Source organism: Erpetoichthys calabaricus, chromosome 4 (genome assembly GCF_900747795.2).
Source record: "Erpetoichthys calabaricus chromosome 4, fErpCal1.3, whole genome shotgun sequence".
Taxonomy (NCBI): Eukaryota; Metazoa; Chordata; class Cladistia; order Polypteriformes; family Polypteridae; genus Erpetoichthys; species Erpetoichthys calabaricus.
In genome coordinates this window covers 191,570,108-191,591,474 of record NC_041397.2, presented here as the reverse complement: position 1 = coordinate 191,591,474, position 21,367 = coordinate 191,570,108, and the positions used below count along the sequence as shown (strand labels likewise).

The following is a 21,367-nucleotide window of genomic DNA, read 5'->3' as shown; positions in this document are numbered from 1 at the left end:
GATACACATATTTAGAAACTAAATGTAAAAAATAAATGAAATGCGCTTCATAAGAATTAATTGAATTAAAAATAATATTCTTAAACCCACTTAGTCCAATTCTGGGCTGCAGAGGGTTGAGGCCTACCTTGGCAGTCCTGGCCAGGGTGCCATCCTATCAGATTCATACTCACACCGTGTGGGATTATCATGACCAGTTGACCTCAGGGAAGAATAAATGGCTCTGAACTGAGTGTCTGTGTCTCTGTGAAAATATTTGATGGATTCAAAACTTCCACAAAACGCTCCCTGGACCGGTCAACAACATCTGCAATAACAGTCTTCGTTGCACTGGATGTTTTCCATGAATCACTCCATTGCTAACACATGAACTTTGCCTCATTAGTGATTTAACCCTCAGTAACCCAATGTACTTTTTCATATCCCTTTGAGTTAATAGCTTTAATGTAGAAGGTGAAGGCATTTCCATGACGTGATAGAGCTATTTTTAAAATGGGGATTAAATGCATTCCTTATATGTAGAAATAAAATGGCATTTTTATATTTTATGTGGGTAAAGTTCTGTGGTATTTTTGCCATCAACCACAAGAAATTGCACAATGCCAAAGTAAAAACAAACAAATGTGGCTTAATTTATTATAAAAACAACTCTGTCATTCTATTGCTATGCTACTACAGACTCCAGTTCCAACAGTTCTCATTTAAAAGTTACCCAATTCTTTTAACGCAGTCCCCTTGGGATTCCCATTAGTTTATATTTAAGGAAAGAAATCATGAAAACAAAAATTTTACTTAATAACATTCATGGGAAAATAAACCTCTTGAGATCTCACTGGTGACTGCAATAAGTACAGGCTAATGGGACGCCCTACACATCCTGAGCAGAGAGCTCAGCCCAATTTAGCAATGTGGCATTTCTCACAGTATAGCCATGTCTACTACACTATAGTCCATGGATGGGTGGAAGTCCCTTTTCATGATTTATTTTGATTAGTTTTGTGAATTTACTTTCATATTATGAAGTAGGCCAGAAGCTAAAATAAGGGCTATAAAGGTCTGGAGTTATTCACCACCAATGTAATCCCCCAGATCTTATCTTTCAACAGTAACCTACTAAAACCCCTTCACACCTAATGTGGAGGTCTTCATCTAACCCTTCGGAGCTTGAATCACCACTTTCACTATCTAGGACAATGTCTTCATAAGCATTACGTACTTTGCTTTTCTGCTGAGTCAACAGTTTTCATCCAACATCCTTTACAAGTCCAAGGAGGTGTAGTTCAGAATCTTATCAGGCCATTAAGTTGCTCCCAAATGAGCTACAGCCTCATAAACACAGCATTGCCCGAAGGCAGACGTCAATCAAAGGCTGAGTGGAATTGTACATTTGGTATTTTTTTTAGTTTTGGAGTTTTTTGTAGAAGTACAAGTAATCTTCCCAGAATCCAGCTTTGTTTCTATGCCTTCTGATGTCTAATTAAGGAAAGTGTTCATTTTCTATTTTAAATTCTTTTGGATGTTAGAAATGCAGATCAACTTTGCTATCAAGTTTCATTAAGAAATGTGCCTGGTAATTAACACTTTGCTCACAAAGAGCTTATTCAGCTTTAGCCAAAATAAAGAGTATGAGAGAACAAATTGGTGCAGGTGTAGGCACTACATCAGAAAGTTGACAAACAAGATGAGACCATTCAGCCCATCGGTTAAGCTACTAGCTAAGCTGTTCCAGTATCTCATCCAGATTCTTCTTAAAGGTTGTCAGGGTTTCAACTTCATGTTGTGGTAGTTTGTTCCAGAGTCCCACAGCTCTTTGTGTAAAGAAGTGCTTCCTGGCTTCAGTTCTTATCACGCTTTCCCTTAATTCCCAATTTTGTCCCAGAGTACATGATTCAGCATTTAGTTGAAATAAAGTAAATCCAGCTGAGTTACTGTATCATGTTGGCTGTGCACAGAAGTACACAACTATGGGGTTGACTCCTTATTAAGTACACAAAAGAGATGGGTTGTGTTCCACAATTTTAAACCACAAAATACTGAAATAGAAAAACAAGAAGCATTATTTAATGTCAACATCTATAAATAAAAAGCAGCAGCAACAGCCACTGCAGCCTTCCAGGATGACTACAGAGAAAGGAGGAGACTCATAGCACAGTAGCAGGAATACACAGTAAATGTAAAAAGATGTCAGCTAAAGCAGAATTGCAAGAAGTGTATCATGTAATATGTTTGAGACACCTGGATAATCAATAAAGTCATTAGAAGCATAAGAAAGAAAATTAGCACATTAATGTGTGAATATTCTGTCCTAGTAGAGCTCAAAATGCAGAGAAAAAAACAAAGCATAATTTAAAAATGAAACAAGGCTGGCACCTTATACGATATTTACATATTTTTTTGTCACATTTACCATTTGTTGGAGGAATGTTTTTTTAAAATTTGGCAAGTATCTGAGCAAAAAAAGTCACAGGAACAAACTTAGGTTACATAAGGAGGTCATTTTTGTAGCACAGGTGGTAAATGTAAAAGTTGCCCAAAAATATTTATTTACATAAAATCTGACATTTTGTTTCACTGATGATTGTGAAATATCCAAAAAATTCTCTTCACTGAATGAAATGAAACTCTACAGTAATTTTCTGATTCAAGCAGGATTGTCACACACACACAAAAAAAACCTAAACAGGTGAAATCCCCCTTGACTAGACAGGCTGTTACAACATGTACAATATGTCATCTGTATAGAGAAGAGAAATAAGCAAATTATATTAAGCACTTGACAACGAGACTGAGCAATCCAGCTCACCGCAGATTAATTTAAAACCATTTTAGACCTAGAAAAGGGTATAGTTGTTACATTACATGATCTTGTTTTCTAGGAGTAAATGTATATACAATTGCGTTAACCTAAACTTTTAAAATTACACAATTACCTTATTATTACCTTAACATATACATAAAGCTGACCGACTTAGCAAAGCACAATGTAACATCTAAAACAAAGCAAATGTCAGTGATGTTACTTTGGTTATTAAACATGATAAAGTAAGGTTGAGAGAGACAACCACAGAAAGACTTATTTTGCTGATCCATCCTAAAATATTGAATATGGTTTTTGTGCTTAGCCACTGGTCGCATATTTTGGGTACAATCTTAGAAATTGCAATGCAGTGAACTAAATATTTATAAAACAGAAATTCAGTGTCTCTCCAAAAGTCATTGCACCAGTTACAAAATCTTAGATTTTTTTTTTTAAAAAACGAGTCATGGTAGCAATTAAAAACAAGCAGATAAAGCAAAAATACAAAATTTTCTTCTGTCCACTAGTAAGTCCTTGATATGCTGCTCAAAAAAGTGTTCTTCTTTATGTAAAGTATAGCTGAAATAGAAGCTTCTCCTCTGTCTGTTTATAGCACCACGCTTCTGCCACTTCGTGAGCTTCTTTCCTTTACAAACAGAAAACAAATTGTTAGGTCTGTCTGCGTAAAAATTTATCTGACCATATGTTCATTTTTATTTGACATCAGTTTATCAGCATTTTACGAAGAATGTAAAGTAGTAAAACTGGTTCTTACTGAATATCTTTCATGAACTCTGTTTGAACCATTATGACTTCGGTTTGGCAAGATCTCAATGGAGCGGTAGCTAGGAGGTTTTTCTGGCCACTCCGCACTGTGATCTTTGTTTCTCCTTCGGTTATTTCCAGCCGCTCTGCTGCTGTCATCATCAGAACTCCAAGACCCTCTTCGGCCAGGAGGAGAATAACTTCTCTGTCTACGACGTGGGCGATGCCTACCGGGGTTATAGTCATCTCGATATTGTTCTCTCTCCTGCCTGGGTTGGGAGTAGCTGCCAATATTATTTCTTCTCATGTTTGGTCCCCCTCTGCGATCATCATAGTCTGACTCATCACTGTAACTTCGCCAGTCTCTTGGACGAGAGTACTGATCTCTCCAGTGATTGCGATTGTTATTCTGTGGCTCTCTCCTCCGGTTCCTGTTGTCTTGCTCTGAGTGGGATCCTCGACTGGATCTTGATCCTCCTTGGCCATGCACCCCTCTACCAACCAATTCAGCTTCAGAATGTTGACCTCTGAATCCAGAAGAAGTTGCATTCCTTCGTGCGGAGTTGTTGGTTGAATGGGAAGAGGGTATTCTTTCAACAATTGGTGGCAGGTGAATGACACGTCTATCGATTTCACGCACACCAATCTCGTTCAGTGAAGACAGTACACTTGGAGGGGTCTGGAACTGCACATGATTACTTGGTAGCAGAGGCTGTTGTAGTGGCTGGACTGTGTCTAAATTTCTCACCTGGCTTTCAAGGTAATCAAGGACAGACTTATTGCTATGGTGAGATTGTTGTTGCATTGGGATCATTGGAATATTGTGCTTTAAAGAGTAATCTGGAAAATAAAGAGAAGTCCATTTGTCAATACAGTTTACAAAGTTTCTTGCCACATTGAAATCAGTAACACTAAAAGCATAATTATCTTGCACTGGTGTGTATTGTTTGTAATATGGAGACCAAACCGTACACAGTATTCCAAGTTGAGGTCTCACCACTAGTGTGTTACATTACTTAAGCATAACCTTCCTTGACTTGTACTCTACACATTGTGCTACATAACCAAACATCCTTCAAGCCCTCTTGATTGTTTGGGGAATTCACTATGACTCGCAGGTCCTTCTCATAAAGTTTCAAACCTCTCATTGTATATTCAAATACACAATTTGTACTTCCTAAGTGTAATATTCTACATTAACTTGCAATGAATTTAGTCTACCACAAATTTGTCAAAGCCTGTATTCTATCCTGGTCCCTCTCTTATGATTTGGCCGATTCTACATTCCTTGCCCTCTCACCTCATCTGGTATCATCTGCAAACCTAAATAGTTTATTGGTTATATTCTTGTCCAGATTGTTTTGGTATAATAAAATGATTAATGATCCTAGCACTGATCCCTGAGGGACACCATTTTTAACATCACTTAAATCTGAGAACACTTGTCATGCTAGAGCCTTTTGTTCCTGTTTTAAGCTTGTTTTGCACCCATTTACTCAGTGAGGCTTAAATTCCTCCTTTTTTTAGTTTGATCACTAGCCTTCATATGTCAAAAACTTTCTAAAAAGTCATATGCACCTCTCTGACCAAGCAATTCCATTGTCATGAAAACAATTATAGAATGCACACATGATTTTTGTATTTTATATTATTGAAGAACAGACATTAAAAAGTAATAGCTAGTTGTACCTTATCATGATACAAACCTTTGTGCATTTGAGGGGTGTGATGAGATGATGACCTGTAAGAGCCCACGGGATCATAAATGTGTCCTGCTGACCATGGCATTAAAGCCTTCTGTGCTTCTTTCATTATTCTGTGTTGTATTATAGCTTAAATCAAAGAAACAGGAAAAGGGTAAGTTTTGTAATGTCATAACCTTCTTTGGAGAATTATCTGTGTTTGGAAACTGTTTGTGAGCAGACAAAACTGCCGAAGTCTGTCTACCATGAGAACCCGTTATAGGCATGATTAAGTTAAGCAATGTAAATAGTTAAACTACATTATGGAAGTTGAGCTATACAAAGGAAAAAAGGTCATTATTTCCAACCTTGAAACAGCACCCTCTTATGTATAATTTTTCCAGTCATTGTTTTATATATTATGAAGGCATTATGAAGTATAGCTGATTAAACTGATGAATAACCACCATTCTACCATTCTTTGTTTGTGGAAAGATCCTGTCACATTATGTGTGAACAAAGACACCGTTGAGCATCCCTGTACTTTGTGCAGTTTCCAGGAAAAAAATGAAACTGCAAAAATGCAAAACATCACAATGACCTGTAGCAAGATGTGCTAATTTGGATCCACGGGAACCAATAATAAGAGGCCCTAGCAATGATCCGTTTCCTACAACCACCTTAGATTTCAGAAAAGTCTGACGAAATGAGCTTGTGTGTTGTGAATGAGGAGTTAAAAAAAAAAAAAAAAAAAAAAAAAAAGATTAGAATGCAGAAAGAATTTGAAGAAAGCAATCTCCTTTCTGTTAAAGCCAGGAAGGAAAATGTGAAACCAAGTTAATCCTGATGATGACAATGAGCAGTCCATTCCTAGCCACTGTTTTGCATCACCAATGCCTGAGCACACAAGACTCATTCAAAACAGACAGCTTTTGGAAAGTTCAAAAATGCATTCACATTCTGTAAATCTTCAGATTCTTGCAACTGTGCACTTGGCAGTGCTGCCTTTCAACTCTGCAACCATAGTATTGTATCCTTGATTATAATGCCTTTATTTTATATATATTATGAAAGCTAAGGGGCATCACTGAGCCTCACGGTTTCAGATGGGGGGGGGGGGGGGGGTTATTACAAAAAAGCCATCTCTCTTCCTCACTTTGTTGAACACATGGGTGACAGCCTTTTCACTGCTGACATCACTGCCATTATCCAACCTTCAGGACCCTCCCCTTCCTGCATGGAATCCACATGATCTCACCTCCACCCATCATTGCTGGCAGTTCGTGTTTGGACTCTTGTCTGTAAAGACGTAGTTCGTCTTTGTGAAAGAAGTTTATCTCCTCCTGCATTATACAGGTGTGTTAATTCTTTTCTTTTACAGTGTATATACATTAGTGGTCAAATGTTTTAGAACACCTCAATTTTTCTTCAAATTTAAATACATGAAATGCAATGAACGAACTAAAATGCTGAAAAGGTAAGCAAGAAACTGCCACAAGTTTAAATTTATCAAAAAAATGAAAAAAAGGAAATTTCAGATTACTACTGTGATGTTTCTGAACTTTTTTAGGACCCCCCCTCCCCCTCCCCCCCAATGGGCCGGCACACCAAACTGCATCTGTGGAGGACTGCTTGTCTGTTGACGAGGCAACCACAGGTTTGCAGTGCAGCAGCAGAGCAACTTGGAAACAACTACAAGCCGACTGAGATTACATAATATGCGCCTGTCACCGATGGGTAATGCAAGGGACATTTTAAAGGCAGGAAACAGTATATATTGGCCACTGTCTTGGCCCCAACTATGCCTGTTTGCTGTGTCCAGCTATCGTGGCCCTATTTTTAACTGGGAAGGTCCTACAGGTCATGTGACACCTCCCTCCCAAAAGACTCAATGATTATGACTTCTTGAAGAAACTGATCCCCCTCCAACACGGCTGTGAGCCTGGTGATCAAGGGGTGCCAGCTTCATCTGTGGCATATTGATCCGGACCACCCCATTCGAGGACAGATCCAGGGCTTAGTAGATTTGATTCAAAGCTGGATCTGTTGAGATGATTTTGAGCGCATTGTGGAGAAGCTCGCTATTGATGTAGTCCTGTCAGAGATGGATGAAAGCCTTTGTGATGAAATGCTACAGAATGACGTCCACTTGCTGCTTGATCTGACCTGCAGACTAGAGGGTGCACAAACCACCTGGAAATAAAGGGGCTACTCAGACTTGACCCTGATTTCAATCCAGCCAGCACAGACCTCTGGGATCGCCAGCGACACGACTGGAAGTCACCATAGTGTGAACACCATAGTACAGATTGAATGCAACTGTTTTCGCTCTGATCAACTGGGACATCTGGCTCGGAAGTGCTACCTTCCACCTGCGCAAACCATGGCTATCGGTCTGGCACAGGCATGCAGCTCGCAAGTTTCCCCCAAAATGTTAAAGGAGGACAATTTTAAGGTCTCTATTACATTGGTCAGACGTGAATTCTCGGCACTGTTGGACTCTGGTAGCGACCTCTGCATAGTCTGCCGTGACTTGCTCCGGCAGACCACTTATAAGACCACAGACAAAGTGAACATCCGCTATGTCCATGGGGACATTATAACATACAAGACTATATTACTCCCTCTGTAATGTAAAGGGAAGAACTTTAAGGTTCGGATTGCCATATCAGACACCTCACCCTGGCCACTCCTAATAAGGAAAAAGGAATGCCCTCTTTTCAGGAGTCTTGGCCACCTGCAGAGCGCCTTCCCCTGGATAGAGAGGGGCTTGCCTCAGAGAATGTCAGTCAAGGAACCGGGACGTGCACCAACAGCCTCTCCAGACCAGACACTCAATACGGGCCCGGACAAAAACAAAGTAGCAGTGGGAGGTGAGTGTGGTGCTGCATCGAACAAGGAGGAAATAGAGACTGCCATCCAGACGGAATTTGCTCGCCTTCAATGAGCCAATAGCAACTTGGGTTTTACATTCAGATAAGCCCACGTTGCAAATGACTTACTATTTGGAGAGAGAAGATCCGAATTTTAAAACACATTTTTTACTTAAGGATGGTTTTCTGTATTGGGTGATTTCTGATTGAATGGGTGATGGGTGTATCAAGCAATTGGTAGTAGCAAGTAAGCACAAGAAGGTGGTTTTAAAAATTCCTCACAGTCACGTTTTGGGTGGTCACCTCAGCATGGAAAAGACAAGGGAACACATTTTCGAAATGCTTTTATTGGTTGAATATGGGCCAGGATGTGCAGTAATTTCCTAAGGCCTATTGCATACATTCCGGGCCGAGTGGGTGGGTCCAGCAGTCATCAAAGAGTGAATATGTCCCCTGTGAATTATAAAGATAGGGTTCCAGGGCAGAGGAAGCCCATACAGGTTCTGCATATTAAGCTGCTGAAGGAGTGGCATGAACCATGTGAGATCATGGTCACATCCGCAGCAGTCCCTCAAACAGAAGCCACTATAGGCAAGGATTTAACGGACACTCAGAAGGCAGAATTGCTATCGGTGATCGAGAGGAATTCCGATGTCTTTTCAGCTGTGCCTAGCTGGACAACACTTGCGGAACACAAGGTTGTAACACTGCCCGGTGTTACCATACAGGTGCCCCCGTATCACTTGCCAGAGGTGAAAAGGAAGGTGATACGCGAAGTAGTTCAGCAGATGCTTCAGTTAGGCATTATTCATTTGAGCAAAAGCGAGTGGTGGAGCCCAATTCCTGAGTCTGATGCATACCCAATGCCGTATTTGGATGAGCTGATGGAGAAGCTTGGGCAGACTTCATGTATTTCCACCCTTGACCTCACAAAGGGTTACTGGCAGGTGCCCTTGGAGAAGTCCAGTTGCGAGAAGACTTGCCACTCTGGACGGACTGTTTGAATTTATAGTGCTCCCTTTTGGTCTCCATGACGCACAGTTGACCTTTCAGCGGATGATGGACAAGATCATGTGTCCCCAGGTGCCTATCTTGATGATGTTGTCATTTTCAGTAATGACCGGGAATCTCATCTTGTCCATCTTTGGGTGATGCCTGACGGCTAACCCTAAGAAGTGCAAGCTGGGTATGTCGGAAACCCATTATCTGGGATATTCCATGGGGAAGGGTTTGCTGAAGCCTCAAATGGTTAAGGTGGGGGAGGTACTTGCATATCCATGTCCCAAAACACAGAGGCAGGTTCGTGCCTTCCTTGGGCTCATTCCCAACTTTGCGCATCGGGCCGCCAACCCCCCACCCACCTAACTTGACAAAGGGCAGAACGAATCGTAGTGTTGTCTGGTCTGATGCCTGCGAGGGAGCCTTCTCGGACCTAAAAGCCACTTTATCATCGTTCCTGGTTCTGTGCAATGCAGACTTTTCAAAGGAATTTATTCTGCAAACAGATGCGAGTGCTTACAGTTTAGGAGTGGTGCTCTCACAGTGTTTTGAGGGGGAGGTACACCCCATCACATTTCTCAGCAGAAAGCTGCTACCCAGGGATTATAATTTTTTGACTACTGAAAAGGAGTTTTACCCTGGTGACTGACCAAACCCCGTTTCAGTGGCTGTACAAACAGAAAGATATTAACAGCTCACTTGATGGCCTATTAGCTTGCAGGCTTTCACTTTTGATGTTTGCCACTGTCCCAGGGCTGCATACACCAATGCTGACATTTTCTGCCCGGTTTTGGCAAAGCAGGGGGGTGTTTGTGAGGTTTCTGAACTCTTTTAGGAACATCCCCCCACCCCCCACAGGACGGCACACTGAAGCGCATTTGTTGAGGACTGCTTGACTGTTGCCAAACCAACCACAGGTTCGAAGCGCAGCAGCAGAGCGCTTCCGAAACAACAACAAGCTGAACGAGATCGCACTATACCCATCTGTCACCGATGGGTGATGCAAAGGACATTTTAAAGGCAGGGAACAGTACTGTTCTGATCTCACTATTACGTGGTAATAGATATTCAGGCAGCTAAACTCCTCCCTTCATCAATATAACGACCCGGAGACAGACTTGACACGAGGTGTACAGATCTCCAGTTTATTAATAAAGAGCAGGTGTGAAACTACAAGTGAAGAAATGTAATATTCAGCATGCAAATAACAAAGGTTTGATAACAGCTTTAAACCATAAGTAGCAGTACAGAACGGTAACATTTTGCAAATATAAACTTACCGGCTATGCTACCATAGGACCAAACAGGCAGGATGAACTTCGCTATATGTGTTTGTGGCAGATACATTACCTACACCGGGAACGCTCCACTCTAAGGCGGCTCAGGAAGGACAAATGTTACAAAGCATGCATATATGAACACAACAACCGCCCACCAATGGAAATGGTCAATAATTGAGCACTTTAACCTTCCCAACAAACATGACAAGTACAATTTGGCCACTAACCTGGTCCCAACTATGCCCGTTTGCTGTGTCTTTGTATAGGATTGTGGTAGCTCCCACTGCAATAAATAACCCTGCTATTCCTGTTTCAAGTTGAATAAAGCTGGTTTTGCTAAAGTACTGAGACTCAACCTCGTGTTTTGGGGTGCAAGACACACGTCACATTACAAATGGTCCTTCTTCAGGGAACATCTAATAGGTTACAACTAACAGATGTTCTACAGCAATTAAAGTTCCTTGCAAGTTGAAGCAGACAATTTCTACAATTGTCCCAACTTCTGTTGATTACTTCAAAACCCTCAATGTGCGTGATAGGTAACTCACATATATAGTCCTCATACATATATACAGCATATACACATGCACGCACACACACACACAGTATTTATACAGGGAATAATACATGTACATATATGGAATTTGCTCATTTACCTATTTCCTTCAAAACAAAAATAACTAATATTGGAAGGTGCAGACCTTTTGCACATGTTTCTAGAACTCGACCTTCTTGACTAGGACTTGTATGTGTTAGCATTATTGACCCATCTAATTACAGGGTTATCTAGACCAATTATAAATAATCAGATTCAATTTCACGCATAATTAGGTTTACAGATTTGAAACATTTTCAAAACACAGCTATTTTTAAAATTTCTTAGCATAGTGATAACTCAAGTAAGTTTGTTTGAGACTGTGTTAAGGTAACTTTCATACTACATATTAGTGGGGAGTGGATGGAGTTTCTTCATGATAAAATTTACCACTTATAATTCATAACTTTTTTTTTTTTTTTTAATTTGGAACACCTCATGCCTTACGCTTGCTAGAATCAAAAGCTGTGGAAACTTGATATCACATCTGAAATAGATATTTTTGTTTCACCTTTGCTGCCATTCATATTAATCAGCAAGCTATAGTACACACACTAAATGTTAATAAACCATTACCTTTTTCTGGACAGCAGCACTTAGTTGGGCAGCAGGGACAACGAACATAACAGCAGCAACGATGCGGACAACACTGGCACCAACAAATGGAAAGCAGTATAATTAACAGGATGAAACCCAGGATGATGAAAATCACCACAAGCCAATCTACAATAAAAAATGCAAAATAAGTTGGTAATATCAGTAACACACGGGCCTGGAAAGAATTCATATATATGAAAAGAAAATAACTTTGGCCTCCAAAGTCCTCAATGCTTTGTATACTGTATTGTGTATTTTACAGTTTGGGGCAAATATGGTTAGTGAATTAATGTGTTAAGTGCTGCAGCATGGTCCGTAATTATAATAGCATTATGGATTAAGTCATACTGACAATGATCAAATAGTTTGTAAAAAGATGTGATGTACAACCACTGTTAATTGTGCTAGCATTAAAAATCATGACATGTTTTGTTGAAGTGGCGTCTCTGAGCCTCTCCACCATTCACACTCACATTTACTCTCAAAATGTATTCATCCCGACTTTGAAATAGAACCTCCAAATTAACATATCCTCAGAAATGACAGACACAATGTGTGTTTTGATGTATTCCACAAAAATCATTGACATTTGTCAGTATCAGAATACACTGTTGGATGTCCCAGCATGATCTGCATGAACCTTAGGAAACAGCAGATGGGTTTTGTATAAACAGGACTTTGTTTTTTCTTCTTGCATCTAAACCAGCAGTAAATTAATCCTTTCATATTCTTCCACTTATTAACTAATATTTAAAAATTTCAGTAATAATGATATTTTGTATTATGCTCTACATAAAACAGTGTTCTCACCTTGTGAAATTTTATAACACAGATTATTTAAATGTCTTGTCTTGCATTTCAAACACACTGAACAATTGTTGTTTACAACAAACCCGATGCAGTGTGGTTAAATTTGCTTTTCACTGCACTGCCTATTCTTATTAAAGCACTGACATTTGTTTAATAGCTAGCTAACAAGTGTCTGTATTGCAATGCTTAATTACACTGCTCTTGTATGCATGAAGGTTAGTCTGCCAATGTAATGTATTCAGGGTCCCTAATGCAGGGGGTAGACATTGAGGTGGTGCACTGCTACAAGTACTTGGGGGTTCACATCAATGACGCACAGAACACAGAGGAGCTATATAAGAAAGGACAGAGCAGGCTGTTTTTCCTTAGGAGACAGTGTTCCTTTAATGTGTGACATCCTTCACATCTTCTACAGCTCTATGATGGCCAGTGTGATCTTCTATGCTGTGGTGTGCTGGGCTGTTAACATCACTTCAAGAGAGGCTCAGCAAATTAACAAGCTAATTAAAAGGACGTGATCAGTTATGGGACACACTCTGGATCTCCTGGAGGTCGTAGTAAAGGAAAGGCTTAAAACTTAGTGCCATTATGAACAATGCTGCATATCTTCTCTCTGACACACCGAGTACTTTCAGCCAATGGATAATTCAGCAGAAGTGTGTTCAGAAACATGACTGGGGCCAAGTACAATATAAGTTTACACATTTAATGAGTTCCTTTCATCAAATGGCCAGGGAGTACACTGAACAAAAATGGTATCGTCATCATCTACATCTTATACTAGCTTCATACATATGGCATCCTGGATACTTACTATAAACGATCAGCTTAACTTCTTTATCTGGATCACCTGCAGTGTCACCTGGGGCTTCTACAATGCAGAAGTAAACCCCATTATCCCACCACATAACTTCATTTATCACCAGGTCAGCCTCTGTAAAAAAGTGGAAATTACAGATGAACTACCAAGTTTTTAAATAATTTGAATTTTCAAAACATTAATTTCTTTTAACATTATTCAATATAACTAATCTTACAGTAAATAATGGAAGTAGATACGTAGTTGAATCCATTTAATATATTTATTTTCACATAAAAATAGTGAAAATAAATGCATAAAACACAAATATATGCTTATAGAGAATGATGAACTATTGCAAATGGCTGGTGGAAAGCAAAGGTTAAATCTCATTGATTTACTTGAACTTAATTCATCACTGCTGAAAACAGATCTTCCTGCCTTGTGCCCTGTGTTGGCTGGGATTGGCTCCAGCAGACCCCCGTGACCCTGTGTTTGGATTCAGCGGGTTGGAAAATGGATGGATGGATGGATGGCTTGTAATACACAAAATAGTTTGTCTTTATGCTAAACTTTCCCATTGTATCTTAACAATTTTAGTTTAGATAAAATATGAACGTGGTCTTTTACCACTGGCACTAAATACTATTTTAAGGAATTAGTATTCTTCTTATTTCTGAGGAGGCACTGGTCAAAAAGAAACATCAATCTAAAATGACAGGGAAATACAAGGTGACCACCAAGCTCATCACACAGGTATGCACATTTTGAGTATTACTGTAAATGTGAAATTCATTAAGTATCAACACTGGGTAAGAGCTAAGCTTAGCTTCAGTTTTAAAATTCACCTTTTCACTAGTGTCATGGGTCCAGACATGATTCTTGATTGAAAGTTCATGTCTGGGGATAACCCATTAAAAAGCAAAAATTCTGTGGTTTGAGAGAGAGATACTGAACAAGACTTGACATTGAGAGAGAAAATAAAAAGCTTTATAAAAAAAAAAAAAAAAAAAAAAAAAAAAAAAGCTAAAATTGCTGTTACCAATTCAGGAGCTCCCAGCAGTACAAGGTAACTGAAGCTTAATAATTAATTTATACATTTTATTGAGTGCAACAGCAGAAGTGACGGCTACTGGACGTTTGACTGGTGTTTGAGACGCGGTTTTGTTTGCCACTGTTATATATTGTATCACTATATGTCATAACCAGTGATGGCTGGTGAACAAAATATGGGTAGGGGTGTAGTTTTTGAGGGGACAAACTGAAGCAGCACTTCATAGCTCAGGAGAAAAGAAAAGAAAAAGCACATACACAAACTGTAATGTTGCCTACACACGGAGTGCTTTGAGTAGTGAGAGAAGCACTATATAAATGTAAAAAATTATTATTACTAGTAGTAGTGTACCCAAACATTTGCTGGTGGGTAGGCATATATGAAACTAGGTGAGCAAATACAGTACAATTTTACCCAGATAAGATTTATATAACTTGACCACCAGCAGCCTGACAACAGCCTAATAAAACCCTTCTTAGTAATGCACACAATGCTGGAAGATCTATACGCACAAATTCAAAGACCCAACTGTTAAAAATAAAAATCTATCCTTCTTGGATATTATAAAAAGAAACTAAAAATATGGCCTTATGATAATGCAAAAAAAAACAAAAAAAAAAAAAACACATTTAACTGGCATGGTTGCACTCAAACTCAAACTATAGACTCCAATAATAGCCTACAGCAAAAAACACAGTCAAATGGATGTTTTTCTCTCCCTCTCTTGTGTTCGCTCAGTTAAATGTTCTTAACCTGCATGACCTTAACAAACAGTAGGCCCATTACTAAAGCACACTAAGAGAATAAAACATGCAATCTATAAAAAGAAAAAAGACAGTCTTTGCATGTTTTGTAATTCTACAGTATGGTGTTTAGTACTACAGTACACTATGAATTAAGTAAACATTTAGAGTTACTACATCATCAGATCAGTTATAAATATAATATCAGTATCATGATACAGTATACTGAAAAAAATTCTCTGAGGACTTCAGAAATTCCATTTATTGTCAAAATTACAACAAACAAAACACAATATTCAAGGCCACTGTCGTCATTATGTTTCCTTCTTAATATTCAACCAGTTGATAAGGCACACAAACTTGTTCACATTTTCAGATGCCAGAGTAGATCTCTTTTTATGCACAATATGGAAAACAAAAAAAAAGGCAGCTGCACAATGCAGAATGGAACAGCAGCATCAAAGACTGATTTTAAAATGCTTAAATGAATAACAAACCAACTGAATCACAATATCCCAGGTCTATTGTCAGGTTGTATGCAAATAATTTTGCTTGTTTGTATTTATTAATATTTAGTTTCTATTTTATGAAATAAATAACATTACTTGGTACAGAACTGAATTGCATCTATGATTACTCAACATATTTTGAATGCTTACTATTGCAGGAGCTGTAGATTGCCTAGTTATTGTTATTGAGGCAACTGTTGTTACAGGTTTAGGCACCACTGCGTTCACAATCTTTTTAATGCATGGTTTGGAGAAGTGATCATTTACATAAATAACTAAAAGCAGCATTAAAAACTCAGGAATTACAAAATCTCAGAAACTGACCTTCTTGCAAATAATACACACACACACACACACACACACACACACACACACACACACACACACACACACACACACACACACACACACAAAGATCTTCCCTTTCTGTATTCACAGTTAGCCTAATAATGTGACACTTTATCATCAGTTCAATAATTACATAAACAACACTATATACTCATAACTCACCTGCACAGTTCCAGTAGTTTCTCCAGTCAAGTCAGTTTATCAAAAGATCAAGGACTTGCATACATTCTTCTTTTGGCCAGAAATATTGGTATTTACACATTTTTTTTTTTTTATTCACACAGAAATTAACCAAATACAGGTCAGAAACAATTTTAAATCGATGTCGACATGTGCAGACACCAGGCACAAGATGCAAATAATCAAATTTATTTAACTAATTACACATTACCTAATTAATTTAAGTAGAGTTTTTAAAATATTTTTTTGGGGGGTGATGCCCCAGCACTCCGTATTACAAACTGCCACTGGTCATAACAGCAAACAGAGGGGAGATAAGCATTGTGGTCTATATACTACATGTTAAAATGCTGCAGCTATTCTGGCATGACATGTTAACATTACTATCTATTTGAAAATGCAAACTTTTTTTTAGTTATTTGTTTGGATGTGCAGGCAGAAGGTGGATGCTGTGCGGCCCTGCCATTGTTTTGGTGGTGAAATCTACATCTCCTGTGGCTCTCTGTTATGAACCAACTATCTTAGTGTCAGTCCTTTTGAGAGGATGCGACACGTCATTTACTTAGAATACATACAGTAATCCCTCACTTATCGCGGGAGATAGGTTCCAAGGCCGACCGCGATAACTGAATTTCCGCGAAGTAGGGACACTATATTTATTTAATTATTTAACGTGTATTTGGACGTTTTTAAACCCTCCCTGTATTGTTTACAACCCACCGTTTACTCTATTAAAAACAGGGACAACTGCTAAGCAATATGAAATCGGTAGATAAGTTTACACTTATTGTATAGCGAAGTACACGTAGCAGCTTGTAGGCGGTCATGACGTCGTCGACCTTTTTGCAAAGATTCCTAAAGCAGATTCCATCCAGACTACTGCCTTATCACGTCCACTTGCAACTCGTTTTGCACCCTGGTTAAAGGACACTGCGGCCGTAGATCTTATATGCTTTTCCTCCTTTTTAAATAAAAAGAATCGATGTCCTGCAGCGGTGTAGCTGTTCCCTTCCTTCAACATATCCAAAACTTTTACCTTTTCTGCAATCATTTGCATCTTCTGTTGGTGCTTGGACACGGCCCCTGAAGCATTAGCACGTTAATGATGAATGAGTGAGATGAGACTTCCTGGTTAATGCAACACTCCGTCGCTGAGCCAATCAGCAGCACACAGGAACTTAACTGTGTGCTCTGATTGGGTAGCTTCTCAGCCATCCGCCAATAGCATCTCTTGTATGAAATCAACTGGGCAAACCAACTGAGGAAGCAAGTAAAAAGACCCATTGTCCGCAGAAACCCGCGAAGCAGCGAAAAATCCGCGTTATGAATTTATATATGCTTACATATAAAATCCGCGAAGTCGTGAATCCGCGAAAAGTGAACCACGAAGTAGCGAGGGATTACTGTATTTTACAAAACATAGCTGCCAATTCTTTCTAGCTTACATTGACTCCTACACTATCATCGTAACACCGAACAAAAGTGTGCACACACAGCTCCAGTGACAACAATCCTTCATGTACATTTGATGTCTCTGAATGCCAATGTATATAATCTGAGTATACAGAAAGGTTTTTTCCTTGCAACAGGTTATGTTTATTTTCAACATATGCAATATCCTCTGTGCGCATGCAATACACATACTGTAGCTGTGGGTGAGTAAGGCAGGATCAAGTACAGGTAAAACGTGAGCTGAAAGGATGCTCTCAGTCCAAAAGAATTATTTTAAAAGATTTAATGAAAATTCAAAGCAAACAGTCCACACAAGAATAAAGAAAAAAGGTTGTTAAGCACATAGAATAAAACACAAAAAAATTGGAAAAAAATGTTTCTTCTATAAACTTAGCTTTTCTTGTCAAACCCCAGTTGTGTCTATACTTAAAGATGCTTTACTTCGTCTTCAGTATGCTCTAAATGTACGGCACTGCACGTTCAATAGAGCACGTTGAGTTACATTCTGTTGGGCACGTTAAGGCACAGTTTAAAACCGTGTGTCATCCATGCCTTACACACGGCGAGGCGGGTCACTAACTGAGACTAATCTATAGTCAGAGGGGCAAGAAATAGTTAGAATATACTGATTCAATTCAGCTTGTGGAGGTTTGAACCACCTCCCATAGACTATGCACTAATATATAGGTAAACATTTAATATAACTTAAATAACTAGCAAATGGCTCTTACATATGTTTAATACGGGTCTTTTTGGGAGACTTTTCAGCCATACAGTTTATTCTTTATGGTCTGTCGGTCCAGGTTAATGAGAGCATGACTGCTGTTTGTGGTTCAAAATCATTCCCCATACTTTGAGCACCAACTTTATGAGGAGTTGGATTGGTTTAGAAATGTAACACTCAGTGAGCTATCCAATTGTTCCCATCCAGCTTTAAGCTAAGTTCACTAATGGTCGTTTCCAGTTGTATATACTGTACGTGTGTTATACAGACCGGAGGTTAGAGAAAGAAGGCGGCAGCAGATGGAGAAAAAGCCGGTGCGTTGGGGGTTTGTTTGGGTATGGGGGTCAAGAGAGATAGAGAGAAGGCTTGCTTGAGCAAAGGCAGGCAGTTGGAAGGAGAGCCTGAGCAGGGTGTAAGGCTGACACTCTGGGGCGCATGGATTGGTTCACTCCTGCTAAGCTTTTTAGAGGAGCAGGAGTGACCAGGATCATGGACAGCTCGCCATGTAAGCCCGAGAAGGAAGCGGGAGTCGAGGTGGCTTGGGAGGGAAAGCCCCAGCGTGAGTCTCAGTCTCGCATGTGAGCTATATGTAGCCAGGGGACGGGAGGCTACTGGACCAGTTGAGGGTCAGCTGCACCTAATGATAGGGTGACTCCCCTGTTGCAAGGCTCGTGTGGGAGAAGCAGGGGAGCCACCAGTTAAAAGGAGAAGGCACCAGGTTTTTAAATAGGACAGCTTCTAGCCAGTATTTTAACCTTTTAACCTTGTTTTTTAATGAAATTATTTATTGGGATTTTAATCTCCACAGTCACCTGTTTTTTCATGGATTATTTATTTATTAATCTTCGAAGCACTGCACTTTGGACACCGTTTTGTTTTTGGTTTGTTTTAATAAAAGCACTTGCACATTTTACTTCCCCTTGCTCCATGTGTGATTTGTCCTCATCTGCCAGCTCATTTGGTTACATTATCGATGGTGGCGGGTTCAAGAAGCTTCCAAAGCTGGAAGAGGGAGAATGGAGCAGGACCTGCACCTTCACAATCTGGCTCAATGACACTACCCTTTGACATACAAAGTGATGTCTGGTTTTACTATCCTTTACCTTACACAACATAATAATGACTAATTCAGAGTGTATAACACCATCACAAATTGAGCTATGGTCATAGTACAGTTTCTATCTATAAGATCCATAGTTTCTGTAGGGATCTACCTGATAACATAAGATGTCCAATCTGCAGGTTTTAAGACAGGGGGAACTAGCACAGCCATTTGCTCTGAGCCTTTCCCTCACAGCTATAAATAAAAAGTTCCCTCTCTCAATACTGAATCTAGCATCTTTTTCGATTTGCAAAATATCCAACCCTAACAGACCCAACGCTTCTGTCTGCAAAGTATGCGAATGTGACACTATGCAAATAAAAACTCCACCGATGCCACCTGTCCTTCACCAACTCATTACTACACACTTTGCACCTCTTATTTTTGTGATTTTTTTAAATTTTTATTCTAGTGTTAAACTGATACAATTATGTTTTTATTTCCATAATATATTTTTGAATTTTCAATTAAATATTTTTTATATTCACTTTAATATAATGACTAGTAGAACCCAAAGCACCTAAAGCCAAAGCTATATAAATTTATAGATTTAAGCATCATGTGAGTTTAAAAAAAACGCAAGCCATTATTTACATGAAAATATTTTCAGCTCTTTCCCAGACAATGAGGGGCCTCACTATGTGAAATGACGTGGGTCTTATCTGAACTCTCTGGGCTCATTCTGGACATCATTTAAGTAGAGTCTGACAATTCATTGATTGCTAAACATAGCACATTTCAGTTTGAGCTGCTGCTGAATTTGTTCATATTCCCTTTTAAACTCTTTTAGGGCTAATTTTTTTTTGTTTCTATTCTCCCAGGGCTAAATATTTTTCCAAAAACTAACTTTTTTAAAAAAAAGAACACAAAGCAATTGTTTAACATATCAAATCAACAAAAAATATTTACTTTTGACAAATGTTACTGTCTTGCATGTTGTATGAGCCTACATACTATGATTTCACATACATGTTACACAGCAAAGTCCTGCAAAGTCTGATATCGCTCAAAGCAGCCAATTGCATGCATTGCCACATTGCACTTCTTACAATGTGTTGCACTGGTGTTTCCTTTTCAATTGTCTGTTGCTGCACTTTATCACATATATTGTTAGTGTGTACTGTAGAGAGACAAGTCACCCTTTTGACATCGTGCCATGCCACTAGCACCAAGTTTTCCACCTGCATGAAAACCGTATTGTCACCTCTTTTCATCTTCAGCCTGTCTGGCTTCAACTGTGAAGGCCTGTGTCTCCTGTTCACCCTCACTGTGCCACAAGCTCTAATTCCCCTGCTCTGTAGCTCCATGAACAATTCTGGTCATGTATAAAAATTGTCCATGTACACAACATAACCCACATGTTCTTAGCCCTGAAGCAGCTCCAGCACAACCTGACTTATCAAGGGACAGTTCTCTCTTTGAAAAATACTTTCCTGTATATGTGATTACTTTCAGGCAGAAACCAATGTTTGCTTCTGCCAATACAAAATCCTTTATGCCATACTTTGTGGGCTTGTCTGGCATATATTGGCATCCCTTGTATGTTATCATAGATTCATGCACAGACAAATCACAGCCAGGCTGATAAAATTGTTTATATGTTGGTTCCACAATTTCAAGCAGGGGCTGAACTTTATACATGGTTGTTATATCACAGAAGTGAATAAAACTTTGCAGCAGCATGTATCTATCACGCGGCATAACCTGTCCAAAGCCACCAGGGGACAAAGCACATTTGGACCAATGCTCCCTGAAGTTATATACCCAGTCTAGTCCCATCTCTATTTGTAATGCCACAACGGCCTTCATCTCGTCTTTTGTTGTGGGTTTCCACTTTGAAATACAAGAATGCGGTGCAAGCGCAGCCCGCGATTCAAAAAATTTCTCTGCCTACCTGTTTGTCTTGTCTGACAGTAGCTGAAAAGCAACATCAGGAGAGAGCAGCCTGAAGTAGATCAGCAGCGGGTGATCTGTCGTGTCCAACAGCAAGACATGCTGTCTTGTGAAGTCCGGTAGCCAGTTCGGCTCCCACGGATCAATGTCTGGGTATTCCTCCCA

At 39.4% G+C, this 21,367-nt stretch overlaps 1 protein-coding gene across 1 annotated transcript in view; it reads right to left on the bottom strand.

Moving 5' to 3' along the window:
* Positions 1 to 2,034: 2,034 nt before the first annotated feature.
* Positions 2,035 to 21,367, bottom strand: part of ildr1a (immunoglobulin-like domain containing receptor 1a) — a 52,650-nt gene continuing 33,317 nt past the window's right edge. Inside the window, exons 4-8 of the mRNA XM_028800098.2 lie at positions 13,213 to 13,332; positions 11,568 to 11,714; positions 5,269 to 5,394; positions 3,573 to 4,402; positions 2,035 to 3,443 (exon numbers count right to left, since the gene is read on the bottom strand). Coding sequence (XP_028655931.1) covers positions 3,405 to 3,443; positions 3,573 to 4,402; positions 5,269 to 5,394; positions 11,568 to 11,714; positions 13,213 to 13,332 — 1,262 coding nt within the window. The 3' untranslated portion in view covers positions 2,035 to 3,404. The remainder of the gene's footprint in view (positions 3,444 to 3,572; positions 4,403 to 5,268; positions 5,395 to 11,567; positions 11,715 to 13,212; positions 13,333 to 21,367) is intronic.